This window comes from Aristolochia californica, unplaced genomic scaffold (genome assembly GCF_029961685.1).
Source record: "Aristolochia californica isolate CCGP_79_NKW_82.1479 unplaced genomic scaffold, dmAriCali1.0.hap1 SCAF_6, whole genome shotgun sequence".
Classification (NCBI taxonomy): Eukaryota; Viridiplantae; Streptophyta; class Magnoliopsida; order Piperales; family Aristolochiaceae; genus Aristolochia; species Aristolochia californica.
Window position 1 is genome coordinate 39,716,913 of NW_027182257.1, and position 24,158 is coordinate 39,741,070.

Here is a 24,158-nt window from a genome sequence, read left to right on the forward strand (position 1 = left end):
CATATCTTTAAGCTACAATCCTTTATCTTGAAAATTTCCATCAAATTACTTTAGAGATAAAGAGAGAGAGAGAGAGAGCCACATACTTTCAATCATTATTGCATTCATCATAGTACAAGCTCCTTGACTTTTTACCTTACATAGGTCTCTAGGTCGCCCCCTCCACCTAGGACTCACGCCGGGAGTCGAACTCGCGACGTAGCGCTAGCTCTGATACCAAATGTTAAATACCTAGCCAATACTACCCAAAAGACCGGCCTGTTAGGTAGCGGAAAGCCAAATACTTAACCCATGACCATAACAGTTCATGTAGGACCTATTAATCTAGATAGAAAAACCTAACTAGAGCTAGAATCTAGCAACAATCTCTTGACTTTTTTGAATCAACGGTAATATATTGGTTAGTTAGGTCATCGATTTATAAGTCACTGTCTGACAAAAAAATAGTCGTTATGATTGATCGATCAATCAAAGTACTGATTTTTGCAAACGGACAAATAACGACTACTTTGAGTTGGGAAAACTAGGAGTGAATGAACTTTTATTGGCATATCTTTAAGCTACAATCCTTTATCTTGCAAATTTTCATCAAATTGATTTAGAGAGAAAGAGAAAGAGTTACATACTTTCAATCATCCTTGCATTCATCATAGTACAAACTCCTTGATCTTTTCACAATGTGACAAAAGAGGAGGCAGTTTGAATCTCTGAAGGAGAAGTATCTTTCCAAGTACGAGTGTAATTTTTCCCTTTCTTTTTTATGTATTTGTGAAAGGTTCATCTAGAACCTATTAATCTAGATAGAAAGACCTAACTAGAGCTAGAATCTAACAACAATATCTTGGGGAGATATGCATTGTGTATTGAGTTACGTGTGGCTTAACAGAGCTAAAATTTCTTTTGTAATTTTCCAGATATTAAATCTTAATAGTGGAATTTTCCCAAACAAAAGTTCTTAGGTGGTGACAACCACTGACAGAACATCGATAACAAAAAAAATCTATTTGTCCCTGTGGTGTGTGTATGTTGCTCTTTATTCTAAAATTGCTTTTATGCATGACTTTTTAATCACATGCACAAGTAAATTTTAATTTAAATATCATAATTCATTCCTCTCTTGAGAAGCCACCTAGGCTAACACAATAGTAACATATTGATCAACCAATAATTTACATCCTAACACAAAAAGAACCGTTATGATCGATTGATCAGTTAATCACTTTATAGTGATCGATCAATCAACATACTAATTTTTGCAAATGGGCAAAAAATGGCTAGTTTGTCTTTGGAAATTATAAATACCCCACCGAATCATACATAGAGAAGTTAATAAGTATTTATTGGCAAATCCTTTGAGCTTTTATTCTCAATCTTGCAAAAAATTTCAAAAGTACTTTAGAGTGAAAGAGAGAGTCTGAACCTTGCAAAATCATCTCCTCTTTCCACTTATTTTCCTTACATTTCATATTAGACAAACTCCCTTACTCCACATTGTGTTGTTAAAGAAGTGGAAACTTGGATATCTCTAGGAGAAGGTACTCTCCAAGTTTCAGGTGTAAGTCTCATTTTCTTTATTTTTAATTTGTGATAGGTTTACCTAGAACTATTTAATTTAGATAGCATGTGATGAGGACATCGAGGTTGAATGGAATACTCACGAACCAATTCAAGTTCCAGTTGGTTCGGTGACGAGGGCTTGAGCTAAAAGATTCAAAGATTCACTATTGAGGGTGAACAAAGGCTGGTTTTACTCATTAAAGTTGATCCAGAAGAGAGTCAAGCAGTCATACACGTCCATTTAGCCATTGCATGGCCAACTTGCATGATGTCGTGGGACCCACAAGGATAGCCACGAGCTGGCATCTTATCCTAGAGGTCACGTCATCATAAGAGAGTTTGATTTATATTAGACTTCTAGTTTATGTTGAGTTATCTTATCATGGTAGGATTTTTAGGAATCTTTCCTATAAATTTTAGGGGTGTTGTTAGGAATTTTAGGAAGTTTAAAATTCAAACACTCTATTGTAATTTATGATATTTAAGGCTGACTTCGAGATTATGCAAGATAGTTTTTTATGTTTATTCATATCGTGAGTTATTCACTTTTCCAAAATTATCAAGGGTTCCTTGTCGCGTTCAAACTGACTTATCAAACGGATTTTCTATACCCGTTTGTGGCGTCTTCACCATACCATGGTTCTTGCTTTTGCTAAGCAACGGGTAGAGGTTTCCATAAAACTTTAAAGGTTTTGGGGTCAATTTCCGGATTTGGTATCGGGTTTCGTCACGTGTTGACATAGTTCGTATTAGAAAGGGTCAACTAGAGTTAGAATTTGGCCAATCTTTTGGGGAGATTGTATTTGTAAAAAGTGTGTATTGAGCTACATATAGCTTAAAGAGAGTCAGAATCTGCTTGTGTAAATTCAAGCTATTAAATATTTGAAATAGTGAAATTTTCCAAACAATGGTTATTGACCGGTGAACACCAATAGGGGAACATCGATAACAAAAATTATCCTTGTCTCCTATGGTGCGTGAATGTTTACTTTTTACTAAAATCACAACATTGCATGGTTTTTTTTTACATGCCTTAATTTTTAATTTTAAATATTAAATTCATACTCCTCTAGAGAAGCCACCTGGACCAACAACAAGTTCCTCTTGAGAAACCCTAGTTTTTTCTTGCACTCATAGTCTCTCTCCTTCTAGTTTTTTTTTGTTATTCTTCTCTTCTTTTCTTTCCTCCTCTCTTTTAACCCTAAACTTTTTTAAGCATGAAACACTAAATCTAACACTATTTCTTCGCATCTATGAAATGCAGAATTTCATTTTCTATCGATTGATTCCATTGTGAATGGGAGGGCCTCTCTAATAGCAACCCCTCCCCAAATTTCCTAGCATACTTTGCGAGAAAGGTAAGGAGACCATGTTTCTCCCATTGTTGCCTTGCAATTTTGGCCACAAGAAGACAACCATGGGAGGTGGAGTGTCTTCCCCACCCCCATTTTGGCCTACCTTTGAGGGGGAAAGCTTCTAGGCAAAGGTTGAAGGCCTTCTTCCCTTTTTTTTTATATAAATATAAAATTTCAATTAGATGCATAATATTGTTTTATTATTAATTAGAAAAAGTATTAATAAAATTAACTCATGATGTAATATGGACTATTTTCGAATTAACTACTAAAATAATGTAAAATTATAATTCTACAAAAAAAAATTAACTTAAATTTTTTAATAATTTATTAAAATTTCTAAGATTAACTGATTTAAATAAATAGAATTAGATGAAATAATTACAACTATATTTCAAAATTAAATAAAAATTTAATTCATGCAATCTAATAAAAATATAAAAACTAATAGTCAATTTTAAATTTTATATATTTAATATTTTAAATATTTAAGTAATATTTGATATGTTAAATATTAAATGTTTTATATTTTATTAAAAATAATTATCTTACAACATAATTGTGAATTTAATTTTTTATTTTAAAATTTTAAATTTGCTGGAACAAATTCAAATATTATTTTCTAACACGGACTACACCAATTATCACATGAATACCCTATTTTCTCTTTTTAATTTAAATCTATTTTTTTTAATAAATTCCTCAACCACTTTTTATGGAAGTTACATTAACAAAAAAGAATAATTTCTATTATACTTTGCACATTACCGCAATTTACATTCACATCCTCTTTCGTTGGTGATATGCTCTGGAATAGCTTCTGACTCTTCCAAAAAGTTAAACCCTAATTACAGAATCCCAACTGTACTCTGCAGTCTTTCCTCCCGCCATTTTGAAGGGTTTCTCAGGCTCTCAAACGGTTTGCGGCGCCTTGACGCTGGAAAGTGCCAAACCCAAAGGGTACTGAAGAAAGAACCATGTGAGTATTACGACCTCGACTGACTAGATTTTTTTTTTTTTTTTTTTGTGCTTATTATATCCGTCCATTTTGACACGGTTTGATGTTCTTAGGTCTCGAATATGCGTTAAAAATTTACCACGTTATATTGCGGAGGACCGTCTCAGAGATTTCTTCTCTCAGAAAGGGGAAATAACTGATGCCAAAATCATGCGCACTAAGTAATTATTCCATTTTCTTCTTCTACTACTAAAGTTTTTTATCTTTTTTGTGTATCTAGTTCGTCCGGCCGAGAGTCAAGGAAATAAAGTTTGATAATTTGAGTGTACTGCTTTTGGCAGGGACGGTAAGAGTAGGCAATTCGCTTTCGTTGGATTTAGGACTGAGGCAGAGGCAGAGGAGGCTATAAAGTTCTTCAACAACTCATATCTTGACACTTGCAGAATTAACTGTGAGGTAAGTGAGCTTACTAGTTTTGTTGTTACTTATGTTTGATGGTTCAATTAGTGCATACACGGTTTGAATGACTGTCTTCGTGTAAATTGATCAATCATTACCTTAGTGGTGCATGTTTGGAATAACTCTTGCTAGTTGTGTGTTCGAATATTACTTTTTGGATGTTGTGTTTTTGTGTAAATTGATAAAACTTTGCCTTAATTCCTGGAGTAACCCATGCAAGTGTCGAATTTCTGGTGCATGGGGCTCTCAAATTACAATGGCAGATAAGATGTTATAATTTATGAGGACAGTGTCCACCATATAAATTTTCTTCGGGAAAAGTTTCATCAAATAATTTTAGGGTTTGTATTCTGCCTAATGATTAGGCACCGGAACTAGTCATTGAATATCAATACCAGAGAAGGACATTTTATTGTGATTAAGTGCTCATGATTAGATTTCTTATTTTCCGGCTTTCACTTTTTGATATTGTGCTTCTTTGGTAGTCAGTTATCCATCGTACCTGTAAAGTTTCTATTACATACTGATTTAACCAACAAGGCGATATGGTGTCATTTATGCATAAAGAATGTCTGTTCTGTGAGAAGGGTGATATGTGCTTGTGAATTTTTTTTTTTCTGCTGTTTCTTTCTTATTTCCAATTTGACTTTAAGCTTCAACAATGAACTATATAGAATACTCTTGTCTAATCACAGATTGCTCATAAAGTTGGGGACCCAGATATTCCACGTCCATGGAGTCGGTATTCTGCAAAGAAACAAAGTGCACAAAATGATGAGAAAGAAAAAGTCTCAGCCAATAAAGCTCTTGCAAATTCTAATGGAACAGGGAATCCTTATGTCAATGCAAAGACACCCAAACAAGGCTGTGTTAACAGTGATCCTCAATTACAAGAATTTCTTCAAGTCATGCAGCCAAGAATTAAAACCAAGTTATGGGCCAATGATGCAGTGGGAGCTCCAACACTCAATGAAAATGGCAAAGGAAAGGAAAGTCAGTCAAAGAGAGTTCGCAACAAACAATCTGCTCATGCAGGCAGCGATGTAGACCAAGTGATCCTTAAAGAAGGTTCAAGTGTCAGGCAGAATGGCTCCAAGGAGACCATGGTCCAGAAACCTCTCCATGATCTAGCCTATGATGATGTCATCTCAGACATGGATTATTTCAGAAGTAGAGTGAAGAAGAATTGGTCTGATTTAGAAAGTAGTGACGAAGATTCAGTCAATGAAGACCAAAGCAGTCAAGGAGGTAGTAATGTGGATGAAAAGGAAAATATTGAAGAAAACAACCATCCCAAAGATGTTGGAGCTGAAAATGACGACATTGAGAACCCATCACCTGATTTAGAGGATGAGAGAGAAGAACAGGTTCTTGAGACCAGTCGTCTCTTTGTCCGCAATCTTCCTTACACTGCAAAGTATAGTTCTTTTATTCATTACTTCTACACCTGCTTTTTTTCTCTGCTTTGTCATGAAAAAGGCGCCTTATTGAAATATCTGAAAATTATTGTTGGACTGTTTCTTAAAATTATTGATTTGATTCAGTGAAGAAGACCTGTTGGAGCTTTTTAGCCAGTATGGCAATGTGTCAGAAGTTCATCTTTTACTTGACAAAGATACAAAACGGTCTAAAGGAATTGGTTATGTTCTTTACAAGCTTCCAGAATTTGCAGTAAGGTAAAATGTTAATTTTATTTCTCATGTCCTATTGGGTATTTTAGTTGAAGTTTATAGTCCTCTTGGTAACTGTACATGTAGGTTGAAATATTCTTAGTAGCTTGTTAGAATATCTTGGTCTTGGCAAATGCAAATTGTCAGAACACAACAAAAGTGTCAATTTTTACCACTATGCATGTGTGGAGAATGATCTTTATTGTAAATTTAAGTTTAAAGTTACTCCTGTAGAAGAAAGAAATCAATTGTTAGACAGATTCAAAATTTTCTGCCATTTCTGGGATTTCCAAATAGTGCTACTTAGTGAGCAGAAAGTTGTTCATGAAGTAAGCTAGTATAAAAATGGCAATGGTTTATAGTTACCTTATATTACACGACAGATTTTTAAAACATAATACCCATCCCCCACGATTGTCTTTTCATGTACTTTTCTCAGAGATTTGTTTGTCTTGTCTTTCAGAGCCTTAAGCGAGCTAGACAATTCAATTTTTCAAGGGAGACTACTACATGTTATGCCTGCAAAACAGCCTCCATCTTCTGAAAAGGCCGAGTAAGCGGATTCTGAGCAGTTAGAGATTCGTTGATTAAGTGCACAGCTTCCTGAATTGTTGGTTTTGTCATAGTCATATGACAAGCTTGTTGTTTTTATCAGATCAAAGAGTGCTACTAAAACCTTCAAGCAGCAAAGGGATGAACAGAAGAAAGCATCTGAAGTTAGTGGTGATACAAGGGCATGGAACAGTTTGTTCATGCGCTCTGACACGGTATTTTAGTTTCATTTTTTGTAGTACAACCTCCCAATTTCTTTTATTTACTTTTTATTACTCAGTATTTCCTGAAGAAATAAAGGAACAACTTGGATACCTAATATATTCTAAGAGGTGTGGCTGAGATGTAGTTTGGATTAATTTCTTGCATACTCTTAACCAAAAATTCTCTACATGCCACTGGGTTTTAGATTAATACCCTATATATCACCAAAAGGCTGACACATCACAGTTGTTCTTTTTTTTTTTTTTTTGAATAGCGAGAGAATTTTTTAAGCAGGGGATGGTACAAACATCTCTATCATAAGAGAGGTGCCACACATTACAATGAAAAAGAAATGAAAAAAAGAAGATTTCACATTAGACAACCAAACACCATCCCTGGCAAGCACATCTCTGCCATGTTTGCAGATCCAGTTGATAGGGTTTAGGGATGGGTTGTTGAATGATATTGATATTTTGATTCGAATCAGAGAGGTTTCTCTGGAGGCAGATTTCTTGCGTTCTTCCCGTGATTCTCAATTTGATCCGCCTACAGGATAATCGCTATCCTGTCTGGCGTCATTCCATCAGTTAAATTTGACTTTTGCGCAGAACTACCAAATTATGTTGTATAAGTGATATTATGACTTTCTCCTTATGGCTTTGTATTTTACTGTCTTTTTTTTCTTTTTGTTTTCCTCTTGAGGCTTTTGTATTCTGTTATCTTCATCCTTTCTCGATTCCTTAGTAAAGTTCGTATTTTTTTTTCAAAAATATTGTCTATTCAAAGAAAGATGTGATCATATTGGATTTTAAGTATTGTGCCTGATAAACCATAGGAAGTGTGCCAATATATTAAGTTTGAGTTTTCTGTCAAAACTTAGAGGAGAATCATGTTGGCATCTAAAAAGGTTTAGTCCCTGCAATCAAGAGCTGGATACCCTCCACTTTTCATGGTACTTAATGTCCTGAGTAATAGATCTATCTTACTCACTGAACAGGTGGCTGAAAACATTGCTAGGAAATATGGTGTAAGTAAAAGTGATTTACTTGATCCAGAGGCAGATGATCTTGCTGTTCGGGTTGCTTTGGGGGAAACACAAGTGATTGCAGAGACAAAGAAAACTTTAATAAATGCTGGCGTGAATGTGGAGGTCTTGGAGAATTTTGCTACTGGCAGAGCTGAGGGCTTGAAAAGAAGCACCCATGTGATTTTGGCGAAAAATTTGCCAATTAGTTCATCAGAAGGAGACCTGTCCATGATGTTTGGTAAATTTGGAAGTTTGGACAGGATTATTCTTCCCACAACAAAGACATTAGCCCTGGTAAGCATTTATTTAGTTAAGTTTGTTTTTCTGCTGATACAATTTCCTATTCTGGACATAGGTACTTTAAAACTTATATGTTTTAGGCATGGAATCAGAGTGGTCAAACAGGGAATTGCTCATTAATACAATAACTGGAGGCAGCATATTCTTGTGAGAGTGTCTATTTTTTATTTTCATACTGCAAGATGATTATGATGTTACATCAACTATGGTAATGGTTGTGTGGCCCAAACACTTTTTTTTGCATTTTTGCTTTTCTCACAGATCACAGTGCTACGGCCAAATAGTTCTGTGAGATATCATCGTCGATCCTAGTGATATAGCAACTTTTTCTTATTTTTTTTATTTCATTTTATTTTATTTTTAAATGTCGGCTATTTAAAATATATAAAGTAAAAAATTGTGGGTTTCAATGTAACTCAAATGCAAGCGGGCTAATTTAAAACAGATAATTGAGCTTCAGTAAATGCTGAAGATTCTGTATTCCCAGTGAAGCTTTAGAGACTAATTGGTGCCGTTTTGTCTTTTCTTTCCACATGTAGTTGGTATTCTACTATTTTTGTTTTTGGGACTATTGTAAAATTTTCATTAACAGAAAAATATCAGCATTTTTAGAAGGATGTTGTATGTGCTATACAATGATGTTCAAAGGAAATGATTACCCCTCATTTTCGTACTTGTCTTATTGTTGCTTTTTGTGCATCCTTATTTTTGTTTTCAGGTTGTTTTCCTTGAAGCTACGGGAGCTCGTGCTGCTTTCAGAAACTTAGCATATAAACGTTACAAGTAAGTTATTTCTATTCAATAGTTATGCATTTATCATATTCTTCTTTTATGACCTTGATAAGAAAACGTGCCCTTGATAATAATAAAAAAGGAACTAGGGAAAAAATGTTGCTAGAATGGTTCAGTTTTCCAGTGATTATCTCTGGAAACCAAAGAAGTAGTCAAGTTTGCACTGCAGTTTTTGTCTGAAGCTGTAGAGCCAGCAAGAACTTTGTGTAGGTTACCTTATTGATGGCACATACACAGGTCATGTTATGGAGAGTCCATGCGAAATCTCAATCATATGAAAGCTTTAGAAGCATAATTTTTTGTTTACTGTACATATGCTGTCAAATGTTATAATTTCATATCTTTTTGGCCATCATTCTTTGAGGTTGGCTTTCATAGAATTCAACTCAACTGCTTCTGTACAATATGTACATTTCTTCAGCATTTTTCCTAGGCTACCACATCTTTGATTTCCTTGATACTATTTGGAACTCTATAATCCTCCACTCTTTTTTATCTAGTTGTTATCTGTATAGTTATTTACTGTTTCTGGTTGAGTCCTAATGTATTTATTTACTACAGAGATGCGCCATTATATTTGGAATGGGCTCCTAGTGATATCCTCGTTCCAGGTGGTAAAGGGGAGGCCGAGTCACAGAAGAATCCTGTAGTTGGGGAAAAAGAAGTCAAAAGAATATTACTGGAGCAAAGTGTTCAAGGAATATCTGAAGTGGATATAGATCCTGATAGAGTTGAGGTAAAGTTGTTTGATACTTCTCATTTACTATAGAAATGTGCTTCTCTTACGAAAATTCTCTGGTAAAACTTTTGTTCTGACATGGAAAAGTACTTAAAATTAGCATACTTTTAAGCCATAGTCAGAGCCAGAACTCAGGTAGTCTCAGTTATCACCCATAGTAGAACTAGAAGGAAAAAGTAAATGTTGAGAATATATGCTCTGAAACAGGAAGGCACTTAAAGTAGGGCTACTGTTCAACCACATCCCATGGCACAACCCTGGTGGTCTCAGTTATCACTCAAGAGTGGTAAGAAATGCAAATTTTGAGAATATATGCTCTTAAACGGGAAGGTTCTTAAAGTATGGCTACTGTTCGGCCACATCCATTGGTATCACTCATGCTGTTTTGGCTTATCATCCAAAGCAAAAGGAAAAACTGAATGTTGAAAATGTGAAAAAGTTTATTAGACCGAGTATTTTAGTGCAGTTGCTTTCTGGTTGAATGGTTTTCTTAGGTGTCCATGGACTGTCTCATGTGGCATAGCTAAATCGTGAATGGGGCCAAGCAGGACTCCCTTAGCAATTTATTTGAAGATGAGGAAATAAATATTGAGAATTTGAGCTCAGAGGAGGAAGATACATAAAAAGTATGGCTACTGTTCAGCCATGTCTAGAGATGTCACTTGTGCTGTCTGGTTATCATCCAGTGCAGAAGGAAAATCAGAATGTTGAAAATACGAGAAAGATTACCAGGCTGAGTATGTTAATGCAGGTTTTTTCTAGGTGAATGATTTTCTGGATGTTCCCAGAATGTCTAATTTGGCAAGGCTTTATGGGAAATGGGGCCAAGCGGTACTGCATAGGCAATTGATTTGAAGATTTGGTCATCTCCTTTCACTGGGTGGTGTCCTTGCAATTAAGTGAAAGCAATGAACCATAAGATGGGAGTTAAGAAGTAAGCACAATCAGTAAAAAATTGTTTCATGAATGCTCTTCAAGAACTTTAGAAAAGCGGGTGGATGAGATTTACAATAATGAATTTCCTTATCCTAATTCTCTCCACTTTCCAAAAAAAAGGTATATTCTTATTTGTGTTTTAGTTCCTTTTTCTCATAGAAGGACACTGGATGTTCTGTTTCTTTGGGGGGTTGGCCATGGTTTTAATGTTGGATTGAACAGTGAAAAGGAGATACCCAATTCCTTTTCTGCCTTAGTATTTCTTCTTCTTGGCATTTATAATATTTTAGTGATTCAAATTTCTGATAATAATTTTGATTCTTCTTGTTGTAGTCACGTTCTGTATTTGTCAAGAATCTTAATTTCAAGACCACTGATGACTCTTTGAGAAAGCATTTTACTGAAAATTTGAAGGAGGGAAGGATATGTAGTGTCAAGGTAACCTTTCAATGGACCGAGTTCACCAATATATGTTAGAAATTTAGACATTGTCTGACTAAATTGTCTTCATGTGTTATATTTTGTAGGTAAAGAAACACTTGAAGAGTGGAAAGAATGTCTCCATGGGTTTTGGTTTCCTTGAGTTCGATTCTGTGGAAACTGCAACAAATGTTTGTAGGGATTTACAGGTAATATAGTTGATAGAAGGTTCAATTATCAGTTTACTATTCTATTTTTCTAGGATCCATCAATGCCTGTTTCTCTTGTGCAGGGAACTGTTCTGGACGGCCATGCTCTTATTCTGCAACTTTGTCGAACCAAAAAGGATGGTGAGGCTTTAAAGAAATCAGAGAAGGATAAGAGCACTACAAAATTAATTATCAGGAATGTTGCTTTTGAGGCAACAGAAAAGGATCTGAGGCAGCTATTTAGTCCATTTGGTCAGGTAGTGATTGTCACACTTTACATGAATCTGACATAATTCTCATATGAGATAATTTTACTGCATGGTTAGCACATTTACAGTACATCTCAATATGAGAGTATTTCTGTTTGGCTACATTATACTGCGATAACATGATAAATGCTTCCTTTTGTCAATATATCAAGATGTTTATATGGTCCTTGCATAATATAAAATCTGAACTACGAAATGGTTACTATTTCGAACTAATTCCACAATTTCATACTGCTCTTGAGTTAATACTTTGAAATCCACAAACTCCTAAAACAATTTAAATTAGGGGTCAGGTAGAAAACCAAAAACCAGTTGTATGAAACCCATGGATATTGTATGATATATGAGTTTAGCAATCTTCACAATCAACAGGGTCTGTGTGGAGTTATGGCAAAAGTCATTATCAATAAGGTTACTTCATATGTTTAATGGCCCTAATTATTCTTGAAGCTAACCTGTACCAATAATGTGAGATTTATCTGTTCCACTACGGAATGTTCTTACTGTCCTTGCTACACTTATTTGTTTCAGATTAAGAGGTTAAGGCTGCCAATGAAAATGGGAGGTCACAGAGGTTTTGCATTTGTAGAATATGTTACGAAGCAAGAGGCACAAAATGCACTTCAAGCTCTCTCAAGTACCCATCTGTATGGTCGGCATTTGGTAAGTGAACTTTTACTAATTAGTTTATATTCTTGAGGGAAAATACAAGATGGGCTTATTTGATGGCTCTGTATCGACATGATTTCAGGTTTTGGAGCGAGCAAAGGAGGGTGAAAGCTTGGAAGAACTACGGGCTCGAACAGCTGCCCAGTTTGCTGATGAGCAAAGTGGGTTTCAGAGCTCGTCAAAGTTATCTAAGAAGAGAAAACACATGTCGATTCTTGATGAAGGCAATGTTAAGTTTGAGAGGATAACAGAATTCTCCTGATTATTGAAAAACGTATATTGTGCATCGACCTCCTCTCTGATAGCTCCTATATATTCAAATTATGTGCCCTCAGCTTTGTCCAGGATGGCGCTTGTAATCATAAAATGTGCAAGTTCCGTTCTACAGTAGGAAGCCATCTGAGGTTCTGATTATTTGGATTTTGCACTGAGCGGGTATTCCGATTGTCGGCGTTGCACCGTAATGTTGCTGATTCTTAAATGTTAATTGAAGATCTTCGAATTGAAGATTGGTAGCCCAAGAGTTGTCAGAATAGATCATTTGGTGGACAGTAAAAATACGTTTTTTGAATTAGTCCAATCGACCAAGTGCCAACGCCATAATACCAAGGCTGGAGATGCAACATCCTCTATGGTTACTCGGATGAGGTGGACAGCTCGTCGTTTTATTTAAGCTAAATGATTCAATGAAGAGAACCTAAATGACTCGAATGACCAAGAACCACTTATGGAGCGAAATAACTATTAATCATTCAGTAGACCAAATCATTGGTGACACTCAAAAGAAAATTGTAACTAAAAGAGCAACTCTTAAGACTGGCAAATAGTGCATTTATTTATTAAATTGAGTGCAGAACCATTGTTAAAGTTGAAAAAGATGATTTTTGGAATATGACAATGCAAGAAGAATTGAATCAATTTAAAAGAAACAAAGTTTGAACTCTTGTACATAGACCCAAAAATCAACAAGTCATAGGAACAAAATGGGTCTTTAGGAAGAAAATCTAGTAGTGAGAAATAAAGCAAAGTTACATCTTGTGGTGTCCCAAGAATTTATACTAAAGTGGATGCGGACTTACAACCCTAATGGGAGGGTAAAACCCAAGAAAAGGGTAAAAGAAATAAGAATGATACAAATACTAAAATTTGAAACATGAAAAAGGATTCCGAACACAAAATAGTACTAATAATCACTATGAAAGAAAAGACCGTAGCTAAAGGACAACAATGAAAAACCCACTAGAGGGCAATAGAAAACCCATATACAATAAAATAAGAATACCAACGTAAGGAGCTTGTAAAAATTCAGATTTGGGTGAAGGAAGAGGAGAAAATTAATCCCAACCAATAAGCAATTCACAACACTAAATATTAAACCCACATAAAACAAAACCACAAGTTTTCTTAAAACATCAAATTGCATCAGCTTAAAGAAAGACTTGAAGATAAGAACAGAGTAAATACACCCAACAATTGTCAGTAGATTTCGCAAAAAAAGAAGAAGGGAAGGGTAACCTATAATAGAACTTACCTCTTTCTTTTTCTTCATCCCCTTCTATTGTTCTCTTTTACCTCTTCTCTCATCGTCCTCGTCTCCCCCCTCTCGTGGTTTCTTAGAACTATATATGAAAATTACTCTTAAAATAATGGATAAGTTGGATCTTGGCCACAAGTAGTAAAATAAATATTTTTCCCAATAAAGTATATTATTTGTATTGGTTATTGGAGGTGAGAAAAATTGCATCTTAATTATTCTTTGTTTTGCCCACTAATTGATTGGTAATGATAATATTATTTAAAATAAATTAAAATAAAAGAGATTAGGACAACAAGATAACAATAGAAGATAGGGATGAAGGATACAGAGACAATTTTTTGGATATGTTAAAATTGAATGATTTCATTAATTAAACATATACTTGAAGATGCATCTTATAATTTAATTTAGTTCAATTTGCCTTGGAAAAAAAATGTATGGTTTTCAAAATGTTGGTAAAATAGGGCTTTTAAAACCTTGAATGGTCAAAAGGGGGTATGGGTGTGGGACCTCCCCTATGCATGGTGACCCAATAGGGGAAATTCCCACCATTTTTTTATTTTTCTTTTCAATAAGTGATATAAGGGAGGGAGGGAAAGCCCTACCTTTTTTTTTGTTCTTGATATTTGTTTTAGATATTAAAAAGAAAATGATGGGTTAAGTGATAATTGAGTGTGGCATTGAGCCAAATTGGTTGCTTTAGCTCAACTTAAAAAAACTCGGTTCAATTCAGTTTTTATTTATTTGAGGTCCCCTGAAACTCAAACTTGGAAGAAGGTTTGTTAAATGTAAAAACTGAGGTCAAAATTTTTCAAGCTCAACTTGTTAATTCGTGAACCTACTCATTAACATATATTTTTTACTAATCTTTTCGTTAATTCTCTCTTTAATTGGTTAATGATTGCTCTTATTTACCTCAAACCTCAAAGACAATTGGCTCATTTGAGTTCCTCAACATTTAATGGTGTTATTTGCCAATGAAATAAATGCGATTGATGAAAAAATTTGTTCTTTTTGTTAGGTCTATTAAGCTGTAGTTCAATGACACTAATTTCTTCATCAAATTCTCTTTATTTAAAGCTCAAACTTGAATTTATTTTAAATTTTCATGCCGAGTTTGAGTTTAATCTAAGACTCACCACTGAACTGAGTTAGACTCGGCTCAATACGACCCCTAGTTGCCGCCATCTACAATTCAAGCAATGAACCGTCTGGTCTGGACTGTCCATACGACAGAAGCTTCTGGATTTCGTAGGAAAAAAGAAACAATGCAAAAGCCAGATGGGAGAACTCTCGAGAAGCCACCAACATCTCCAGAAATTCCTCTCGTCTTCCCAAATTCATCGCCCGAAGCACCTAGAACCCTTTCAACCACTCTCTTGTATAAATATTCTTCTTCCGCTTTACTCAATCCATCCAGTGGAGAAAAACTCTGCGATAATTCCAAGTGAGAAATCCGAGCAAATTAGTCTTCGTCTTTAGGCGCTCTTTCTTTTTCTGTCGATTCGGTTCCCCTTGGTTGGAGTGAAGAATGGCTGACGTTCAAATGGCTGGAGAAGTGGAGACATTCGCCTTCCAGGCGGAAATCAACCAGCTTCTCAGTTTGATTATCAACACTTTTTACAGTAACAAGGAGATTTTCCTTCGGGAGCTCATCAGCAACTCGTCTGATGTGAGTACTAGCCTGGACGACAAGTGTGTTGATGGTTTGCGAGGCTTTTGAGAGGTACTAATCGAAGCGTTTCTTTTCTTCTGGTTTTTCTCAGGCTTTGGATAAGATCCGCTTCGAGAGTTTGACGGACAAGAGCAAGTTGGATGCCCAGCCGGAGCTCTTCATCAGGATCGTTCCCGACAAAGCGAACAAGACGCTTTCTATCATTGACAGCGGAATTGGGATGACTAAAGCGGGTCTGTAGTCGATTAGTATGATCGTTTTGGTTTTTACGTCACTCTGATTCAAATTCTTAATGCCTTCAAATATTGTATGTGTTAACTGAATAAGTAGATTGTTGGGCCTCATGAATTTCGTATTGGAAGGGGCAAGGAAATTCTGTCGTTAGATGTCTATGATTTGGCTTCGTATTTTCCTTGTTCCTTCTGATTTGAACAAGAGTGCTGATTGATATTCCAAAGTAGGACGAGAAGCTGTAGGTTCTAGTTTCACTTCGGGCGTTGTTCCGAATTTTCTGAATTGAAATTGTTTTGAGTTGAGGTTTCTTGATGCAGACCTGGTGAACAATTTGGGAACCATTGCAAGGTCCGGAACAAAAGAATTCATGGAGGCTCTTCAGGCTGGTGCCGATGTAAGCATGATTGGTCAGTTCGGTGTGGGATTCTACTCTGCTTATTTGGTGGCAGAGAAAGTTATTGTGACCACCAAGCACAACGACGACGAGCAGTACGTCTGGGAATCTCAGGCGGGTGGTTCATTCAGTGTTACCAGGGATGTCAATGGTGAGCCTCTAGGTAGGGGGACGAAGATTACCTCTTCCTCAAAGAAGATCAGGTAAGATGCGTTTGTAGTGTATCTTATTATCCAGTTACCATTCTTGCTATGGAAATAGCAGAGAAGATAAGTTTTAAACAATGTTTTTATTTATTATTATTTTTTAAAATTGTTACAGTTGGAATACTTAGAGGAGAGGAGAATTAAGGACCTGGTGAAGAAACATTCGGAGTTCATCAGCTACCCAATATACCTCTGGACCGAGAAGACCGTTGAGAAGGAGGTGAGCGATGACGAAGAGGAGGAAAAGAAAGAAGAGGAGGGTGAAGTGGAAGATGTGGATGAGAATAAAGAGTCTAAATCCAAGAAGAAGAAGGTGAAGGAAGTGTCTCATGAATGGACTCAAATTAACAAGCAGAAACCCATCTGGCTGCGCAAACCCGAAGAGATCACCAAGGAGGAGTATGCTTCCTTCTACAAGAGCCTGACGAATGACTGGGAAGACCACCTTGCAGTGAAGCACTTCTCTGTTGAGGGGCAGCTGGAATTCAAGGCTATCCTGTTTGTTCCAAAACGGGCCCCATTTGATCTCTTCGACACAAGAAAGAAGATGAACAATATCAAGCTCTATGTGCGCAGGGTCTTTATAATGGACAACTGCGAGGAGCTAATTCCTGAGTATCTCGGATTTATCAAAGGTGTTGTGGACTCTGACGATCTGCCACTCAACATCTCCCGAGAAATGCTTCAGCAGAACAAAATTTTGAAGGTGATTAGAAAGAACCTTGTCAAGAAATGCATCGAGATGTTCATGGAGATTGCAGAAAACAAGGAAGATTACGCCAAGTTTTATGAAGCTTTCTCAAAGAATTTGAAATTGGGTATCCACGAGGATAGTCAGAACAGAACCAAGCTGGCGGAGTTGCTTCGATACCACTCAACTAAGAGTGGAGAGGAAATGACCAGTTTGAAGGACTATGTGACAAGGATGAAGGAGGGACAGAAGGACATATACTACATTACCGGAGAAAGCAAAAAGGCTGTCGAGAATTCTCCCTTCTTGGAGAAGCTGAAGAAGAGAGGCTATGAAGTCCTCTACATGGTCGATGTTATTGATGAGTATGCAGTGGGGCAGCTGAAGGAGTATGATGGAAAGAAGCTGGTTTCAGCAACCAAGGAGGGACTGAAACTCGAGGAAGATGAGGAGGAGAAAAAGAAAAGAGAAGAAAAGAAGGCTGCATTTGAAAGTCTCTGCAAAGTGATAAAGGACATTCTGGGAGACAGGGTAGAGAAAGTTGTGGTCTCTGATAGAATTGTCGATTCACCTTGCTGCTTGGTGACAGGTGAGTATGGTTGGACTGCGAATATGGAAAGAATTATGAAGGCCCAGGCGCTTAAAGACAGCAGCATGAGCTCTTACATGTCTTCTAAGAAGACAATGGAGATCAATCCTGACAACGGCATTATGGAGGAACTCAGGAAAAGAGCGGAGGCAGATAAGAACTACAAATCTGTCAAGGACCTGGTACTGCTACTCTATGAGACTGCTCTGCTTACTTCTGGGTTCAGTCTGGAAGATCCCAACACCTTCTCAGGCAGGATTCACAGAATGCTGAAATTGGGTCTGAACATTGATGAGGATGAGGAGGCAGGCGCTGATGATGTTGACATGCCACCACTTGAAGAAGTCAACAACGAAGAGAGCAAAATGGAAGAAGTCGACTAAATAGGAGACCGTTTGAGTACCAGCCTCGCTGAAAAACGATAGGTTGTGAGTTTGTGTCTTATGGAGGTCGCGTCTGTGTATTTGTTCATCTCTTTAGTCTAGTGTATCGAGTTTTTTTTTTTTTTTTAATGGTTTACAATGTTCTTGAAAGGTTTTAGTCATTGAAGATATTAAAAGTTATGGTCTTCCGATAGCCTTTGTCGATGAGAACTGTGAACTGCAGAGTATAAAATCCTTCTCCTGGGTCTTCCGATAGCCTTATGGTTAGGTTTCTCTAATTTGATTAGCTAGATAAGCATTTTTGTTCATGCATGCAGGAGACTTTAACAAAATTGTTTCAGCTCAGACGATGAAAGAAGCATGACACACCCTAATAAATGTCTATAAAGGGTGTAGTTAATGTTCAAGAAATGTGTCTTTAGAATCTGGCTCAAATACACTATTATATAATGTATTGAGATATTAAAATATGGGTTCAACATCAAATGATAATTCCTCCATTTTGTCCTCAAAACTCAGAATTTCATGATACATGCAGAGAGAGTTATGCCCCAATCATGGGGTGCAAACCTCTTTCCATGCATTCAGGCATTGAGAACATTATTTGGAAAGAAGATAATGAAGGTGATAGCATCAAGTATAGGTGAAAAATCGAGTAATATTCAGAGGATAAGTTTTCTAGGACAATGGGAGAGAATGGAGGGTGGGGAAATTTCCAACAAGGGAGGCTTCCGGCAATGGAGAGAAAGAGAGTTCTGAGTTGAGGAAGGCTCCTAGGCAAGCCAGTCCGAGGAAAGCTTGGGATGATTAGGTTTCAAAGAGAGTGGGAGCAATGATAAAATCCCCTATTCCCTCCCTCCTTATCTTCTTTTCTTCTCTCAGAATACCTCCATTTTTGGAGAGGAAATTGCTATAATGTAAGAGAGGAAATAACTCCTTTATTTGCTTTTCTCTCGACGTTACTCTCAAAACAATCAAGGGAAATTTTCTTTTTCTCCTGATTACTTTTCCTTTTTCTTAGTTTTCTTTGCTGCCAAACAAGACAAACTCTTTAAAGGAAGAGCAAAGTCCCTAAATTCCAGCTCCTGATTGTTTAGCAATAAGATAGATTAAAAATATAAGATTCATAAACCAGAACTGAAGATTAAAACTTCCTCCATGTGGTGCTTCATGACTTGACCAAAACTGCCTACTTGGGTATTTTCAGTGAGTGAACTGGTGGTGGATGCAGCGGCAAGAGATGCCAGCCAGTTAGAGAGGAGTGAGGTAAGGACATAATCGTGTGGGATGCCTGCTGTCCATTGCAATTCTGAAAAAAACAGGACAATTAGACTCACCTGTGATCCAGAACCAAATTTCACATCATGCCAGATCCTAGTGCATCTCCTGTTTTTGCCAGATGAGTACATCTTCATTCTTCATAATCATGAACTGATAAACATACACCAGATACATGCTTAATATTATGAAAACACATTATATATCAAATATAGTAACATAGGTAATTTACGTCATGTAACTTCTAGAGGGATTGGAGAGAGTAGTCACATGCATGTTAGGGTAACCACCGAATATAGAGGTGAACGATCCCAAGTTTTCCAGATCTCTTCAGACGTGTGTCCATTGTTGTCTTCTCATCTGGTGCACTACTTTTGTGAAGCATGAGTTATATGTATGCTTTATGTATGTTTTCTGTGACACCCAACGACAAGTTGCATCCCTCTTAACATAAACCCATGTTCAATCTAATCCCTGCTTGACAGTCATTCAGGCTTAGTGTAAGTGGAACTCCAAAATTCATCAAATTACAATAACTCAGTCTCTGATTTCCATCCAAAAAGTATTAATAATGACCAGTGGACAATTGTTAGTATAGCTCCAGCAATGAAGTTCTCCAGCCAGTAGGTGTACTAGAAGTCTAGGTTGACTAGAGAGGCTCTCATAGCACCATTGCAGAAAAGTTTTCAGCATTCACAAGCTGATGTGGCTTCCCCAAATTGGCAGTTTAGGTTGCTTCTGACAACTGCGTTAGAATAAATAGGACCAGTCCCTCATGTTGAATAGAAGGGAGCTACTATTTACAGATTTAATTTCCAGAATGGTTTCCAAATAGTAAGTTATCATGTACAAAGCAAGCTACTGCCAGGAACTTTTTGTGGCATTCCTTCTATCATTGTATCTCTCAGATTCTCCACATCATGCCATCTACCATCGGCCGCATATATATTTGAAACCATGACTCTATAGGCTGTCTTATCTGGTTTTGTCTCAAAGAGGTGGTCGGCTATAATTTTGAGCAGATGAGAATTTCCATGCAAACTACAACCCAGCAAGAGTGCACCCCAAATAGCCGAATCTGGCAATGCAGGCATGGCTAAGATAAGATTATAAGCTTCTTCCAGATGGCCAACCACCCCAAGAAGCCTCACCATATATACATAATGCTCTGTTTCAGGGATGATCCCAAATTTATGCTCCATTCTCTTAAATAATTCTCGACCTTCAGCAACAAGCCCTCCGTGACAATAACCAGATAGTAGTGCAGAAAATGTGGACTCATCAGGTTTTAGTCCATTCTCTAACATCTGTTTGAATAATTCAGTGGCTTTATGTGGAAGCCCATTCAACCCAAGTCCCATAATCATTGAATTATACGTGACTGTATTTCTTTCTCCCATCATCTCAAAAACATTGACCGCTAAATTGAAGAAACCTGACTTAGAATACAAGTCTAAAAGAGCTGATGCCACCATAACCTGTGAGTCAAGTTTATGTCTAAAAACATATGCATGAATCTCCTTGCCAGATTGGATCATTGCCAATTGAGCAGAAGCAGCAAGAACAGTAGCAATTACTACAGGATCAGGTATCTTAGCTGCCTTAATCATTTCTGAGAAGAAGAATAAAGAATGCCTACACTCCCCCAACTGAGAACACCCTGCTATTATAGAAGACCACGTAATTAAATCTGGATCAGAAAACTCACTGAACTCTTGAACAGCAAAAGAGAGAGCATTGCACCTGCAGTACATGCTGACAAGGGCACTTCTAACATGCATACTTGCATCTAAACCATGTTTCAAGCAAAGAGCATGAACTCCTCTCCCAACATCCAGCAAGTTTGGGTCAGAAAAACAAGTAAGCAAACCAACCATAGTATATCCATCTGGTTTAATCCCTAGGGTCTGCATTTTACTGAACGACTCAAGGCATTTGTGCCAAAATCCTCTATTCGCAAAACCAGACAGTATTGAATTCCATGAAACCAAGTCCTGTTTGTACATTCCATTAAAAACAAATTCAGCATCCTTCGTAAGGTTAAGAGTTAAATATGTATTCACAAGAGCAGTACCCGATATGGGATAGGTTGACAGACCATACACAGCTATGATTCCGTGAACCCATTTTGCTCTTGCAAGATCAATTTTTTCAGCACACGCACGCAGTACGCAAGCAAAAGTGAAGTCATCAGGCTTTGTATCAGAACTTAACATCCGCCCAAAAAGAGAAAAACCAAGGTTGAATTCATGATCCCGATTGTAAGCTCTAATCATGGAGTTCCAGAGAAAGACACTTTTCAGAGGAGTTAGATCGAACACCTGACGAGCAAAGACCAGATGACCATTGATCACATAAAACCGAAGGATTCTTGTAGCGAAGAAGGAATTCCCTGCTAAGCCAGTCGCAATTACTAGAGCATGTAAACTTTTGGTTTTCGAAAGGGTGTTATGAGATTTCAAGAGCTCGGAGTGAAGGGAATGGAAGGAAATACGCATCCATAAACCAACAAAGAGGATGAAACAAAGTGATTAAATTGCAAGCGAATGTGACCCTTGGGACGAGAAACGGCAAAAGTTACAAATTCACCCATCTGAAATTGTCATAATTTAACAGCGGGACGGTTATATGCGCTCAAGAAAATCAATATCTTTCACAAAAGTTTAGCAGGCCAGGAAAATTCTATGAAAGATACAGCCCCGTCAGTGCCATGACTGGAAATTTATATCCAGGAAAACTAGAAATAGTTTTTTTGGTTGTAAAACTAGTTCAGCCCCCTGCAACCACTATGCTTAATAGAACATTTAGATAAAAAAACAGGAAAGCTAAAGTAGAACAATGCATCCTTCAAAGTCATAAGGATTATTCATGACTAGACGCAATTAAATCTAGACTATAATTATCCTAACCCTAATTAAACCCTAATCCTAACCCAAACCTTAACCTTAACGAAAATACTAACCCTAATATTATTCCCTAATTAACCTAACGCTAACCAAACCCTTAGCCTAACTCTAACCCTAACATCAAACCTTAATCCTAACCTAATCCAAATCAAATCATAATTAAACCCTAACGATAATAATAACCAAATAAAACCTTAATTAAACCATAATCCTAATCCTAATAAAATGTAATTAACACTAATAACTATCATTAAACCCTAATCTAATTTGAATCGAACTGTAATTAAACCCTAGCCCTAATTAAACTCTAAAAAACCTAACCTTGGCCCAAACCCTAGCATTAATCCTAGCCCTAACCTAATCCAAATCAAATTCTAATAAAATCCTAACCATAACCCTAAACTGAATAAAAACCTAACTAAACTATTTAAACCTTAATTTTGACCCTAACTTTAACCCTAAACATTAGACACTAACCTACCCTAATTCCAATCAAACTCTAATTAAACCCTACCCATAACTCTAATATGAATAAAACCCTAATTAAAATCTAATTAAACCCTAACTCTAACCTAATCTGAATTGAAGTCTTATTAAACCCTAACCATAAGCCTAATTCAAATAAAATCCTAATTAAACCCTAACCCCTAATCCTATCCTAATTTGAATCAAACTCTCATTAAACCCTAGCCACAACCTCAATCCGAATTGAACCCTAATTAAACCCTAACCTAATCTGAATCAAATGCTAATTAAGTCCTAACCATAACTCTAATCTTAATCAAACCTTAAACACTTAAATTCTAATATGAATCGAGCCATAATCTATCTTGTATATATTTTATCAATATTGATATCTTTTATGTATATTTATTGTGACATCATATTTTATGTTCATACTTTGATTTATTTTAATAAATTGAAGTCTTATGGAATGGTGTCCATGCAGCGAGGAAATGCTTTTTCATCCTCAAGGAGGGGAATATGATGGAACTACGGCATGGATTTTGTTTTCATATTTTTTTAATACAAGTTGATTTGGTATGTTCTTTTTTGTTTATTTGTTTGGTCTTAGGTTGGGTAAGTTTGGTTGAAAATATGAAAATTATTTCAAGCATAATATGAATGAAGTAAAATACATTGTTAAAATACAATTTGAGTAGATAATGAGCAAAATATGAATGAAGTAAATACATTGAGATATCTAACAAATTCCATGCTTTGACGTTAATTTGATAAAGAGTACATGTGGTTTACAATAGATTCATGGATTGTATGTCTAGACCTTGCCAACAACGGTTTTAACCTGCTCAACAAGATGTGTATTTCGTACAACATATTACCGGTGTTGTTGATGCCACATAATTTGGTCACATGGAAGTGTATGAAAAAATATTTATTTTGTAATGAGCTTATTAATTATCGGTCCAACATTGTTAGATGTATATTGATGTTTATTTACACCCATTGGTATATGAGTTGAAATAGTATTGGAAGGGAGTACAATTTTTTATGCATTTACAAGTTAAGTTTTTATGATGCATGTTGCACTTTTTTGAACCATAAATGATTTTTTGGCTTACAGTTCACGAGGTTGGAGTACTAAAGGAAAATTGGCATTCTCAACATGTATGAACCAAAATAATTTTACAGTGACTAAAATATGAAAGAAATGAATGTTATATGTGTCATCATCGCTTCCTACCATATACCATAGGTGGCAAAGAGATATAAAGTTTGATGCTAAATAAGACAATCAACCCCCCTCATCTCATTCAATTATCAAGTAGTGACATGGAGAAACAATTGTATGAACTCTCCTAGATGCCATATGATAAAAAGTGGACTAATGGAAAGTAGAAATGATCTCATGTTGAGTTGAACTAGAAGATGAAGAGCATATTTTTGCAATGTTATTAGTCGAAGTTGAAATTGAGGCACAATTTTTTATATATTATGCATATTGAGAACAACATTTGTAACAATATTGTAGCATGATGTTGAACCCCCTGAGTAAATAGAAGGAGTCTACAAAAACTAGGTCTAACCTAGCAATGTCGAAACAAGAGAAAAAATGGTATTGTGCTAGACTTTGAAATATCCAAGTTTCTAGGTACGCTTAAAATATATCAAAGTGCCTCAATGTGGA

General features: G+C 36.4%; 2 protein-coding genes and 1 pseudogene across 3 annotated transcripts; 2 read left to right on the forward strand and 1 right to left on the reverse strand.

The window, feature by feature from the left end:
- The first annotated feature begins 3,714 nt into the window (after positions 1-3,714).
- LOC137934030 (uncharacterized) lies at positions 3,715-12,625 on the forward strand. Its single transcript, XM_068778217.1, has 15 exons — positions 3,715-3,891; positions 3,984-4,091; positions 4,212-4,326; positions 5,025-5,746; positions 5,874-6,005; positions 6,463-6,552; positions 6,655-6,766; positions 7,753-8,076; positions 8,801-8,865; positions 9,436-9,610; positions 10,883-10,987; positions 11,077-11,178; positions 11,262-11,435; positions 11,979-12,110; positions 12,199-12,625. Coding segments are annotated over exons 1-15 (2,538 nt in total). The 5' UTR covers positions 3,715-3,889; the 3' UTR covers positions 12,379-12,625.
- A 2,300-nt stretch (positions 12,626-14,925) lies between these two features.
- Positions 14,926-18,080, forward strand: LOC137934043 (heat shock protein 83-like; annotated as a pseudogene).
- Positions 18,081-18,863: 783 nt separating this feature from the next.
- On the reverse strand, positions 18,864-21,742 carry LOC137934889 (putative pentatricopeptide repeat-containing protein At1g64310). Of its 2 annotated transcripts, none has more exons than XM_068779460.1 (2): positions 21,425-21,742; positions 18,864-21,097 (listed from the first exon to the last, which is right to left on the reverse strand). In XM_068779460.1, exons 1-2 carry the CDS (start codon positions 21,599-21,601, stop codon positions 19,946-19,948), a joined length of 1,329 nt encoding a protein of 442 aa, XP_068635561.1. In that variant the 5' UTR covers positions 21,602-21,742; the 3' UTR covers positions 18,864-19,945. The 2 variants fall into 2 exon arrangements, with proteins under 2 accessions (XP_068635561.1, XP_068635560.1); XM_068779459.1 differs by having other exon boundaries at positions 18,864-19,256; positions 19,374-21,742.
- Positions 21,743-24,158: the final 2,416 nt, after the last annotated feature.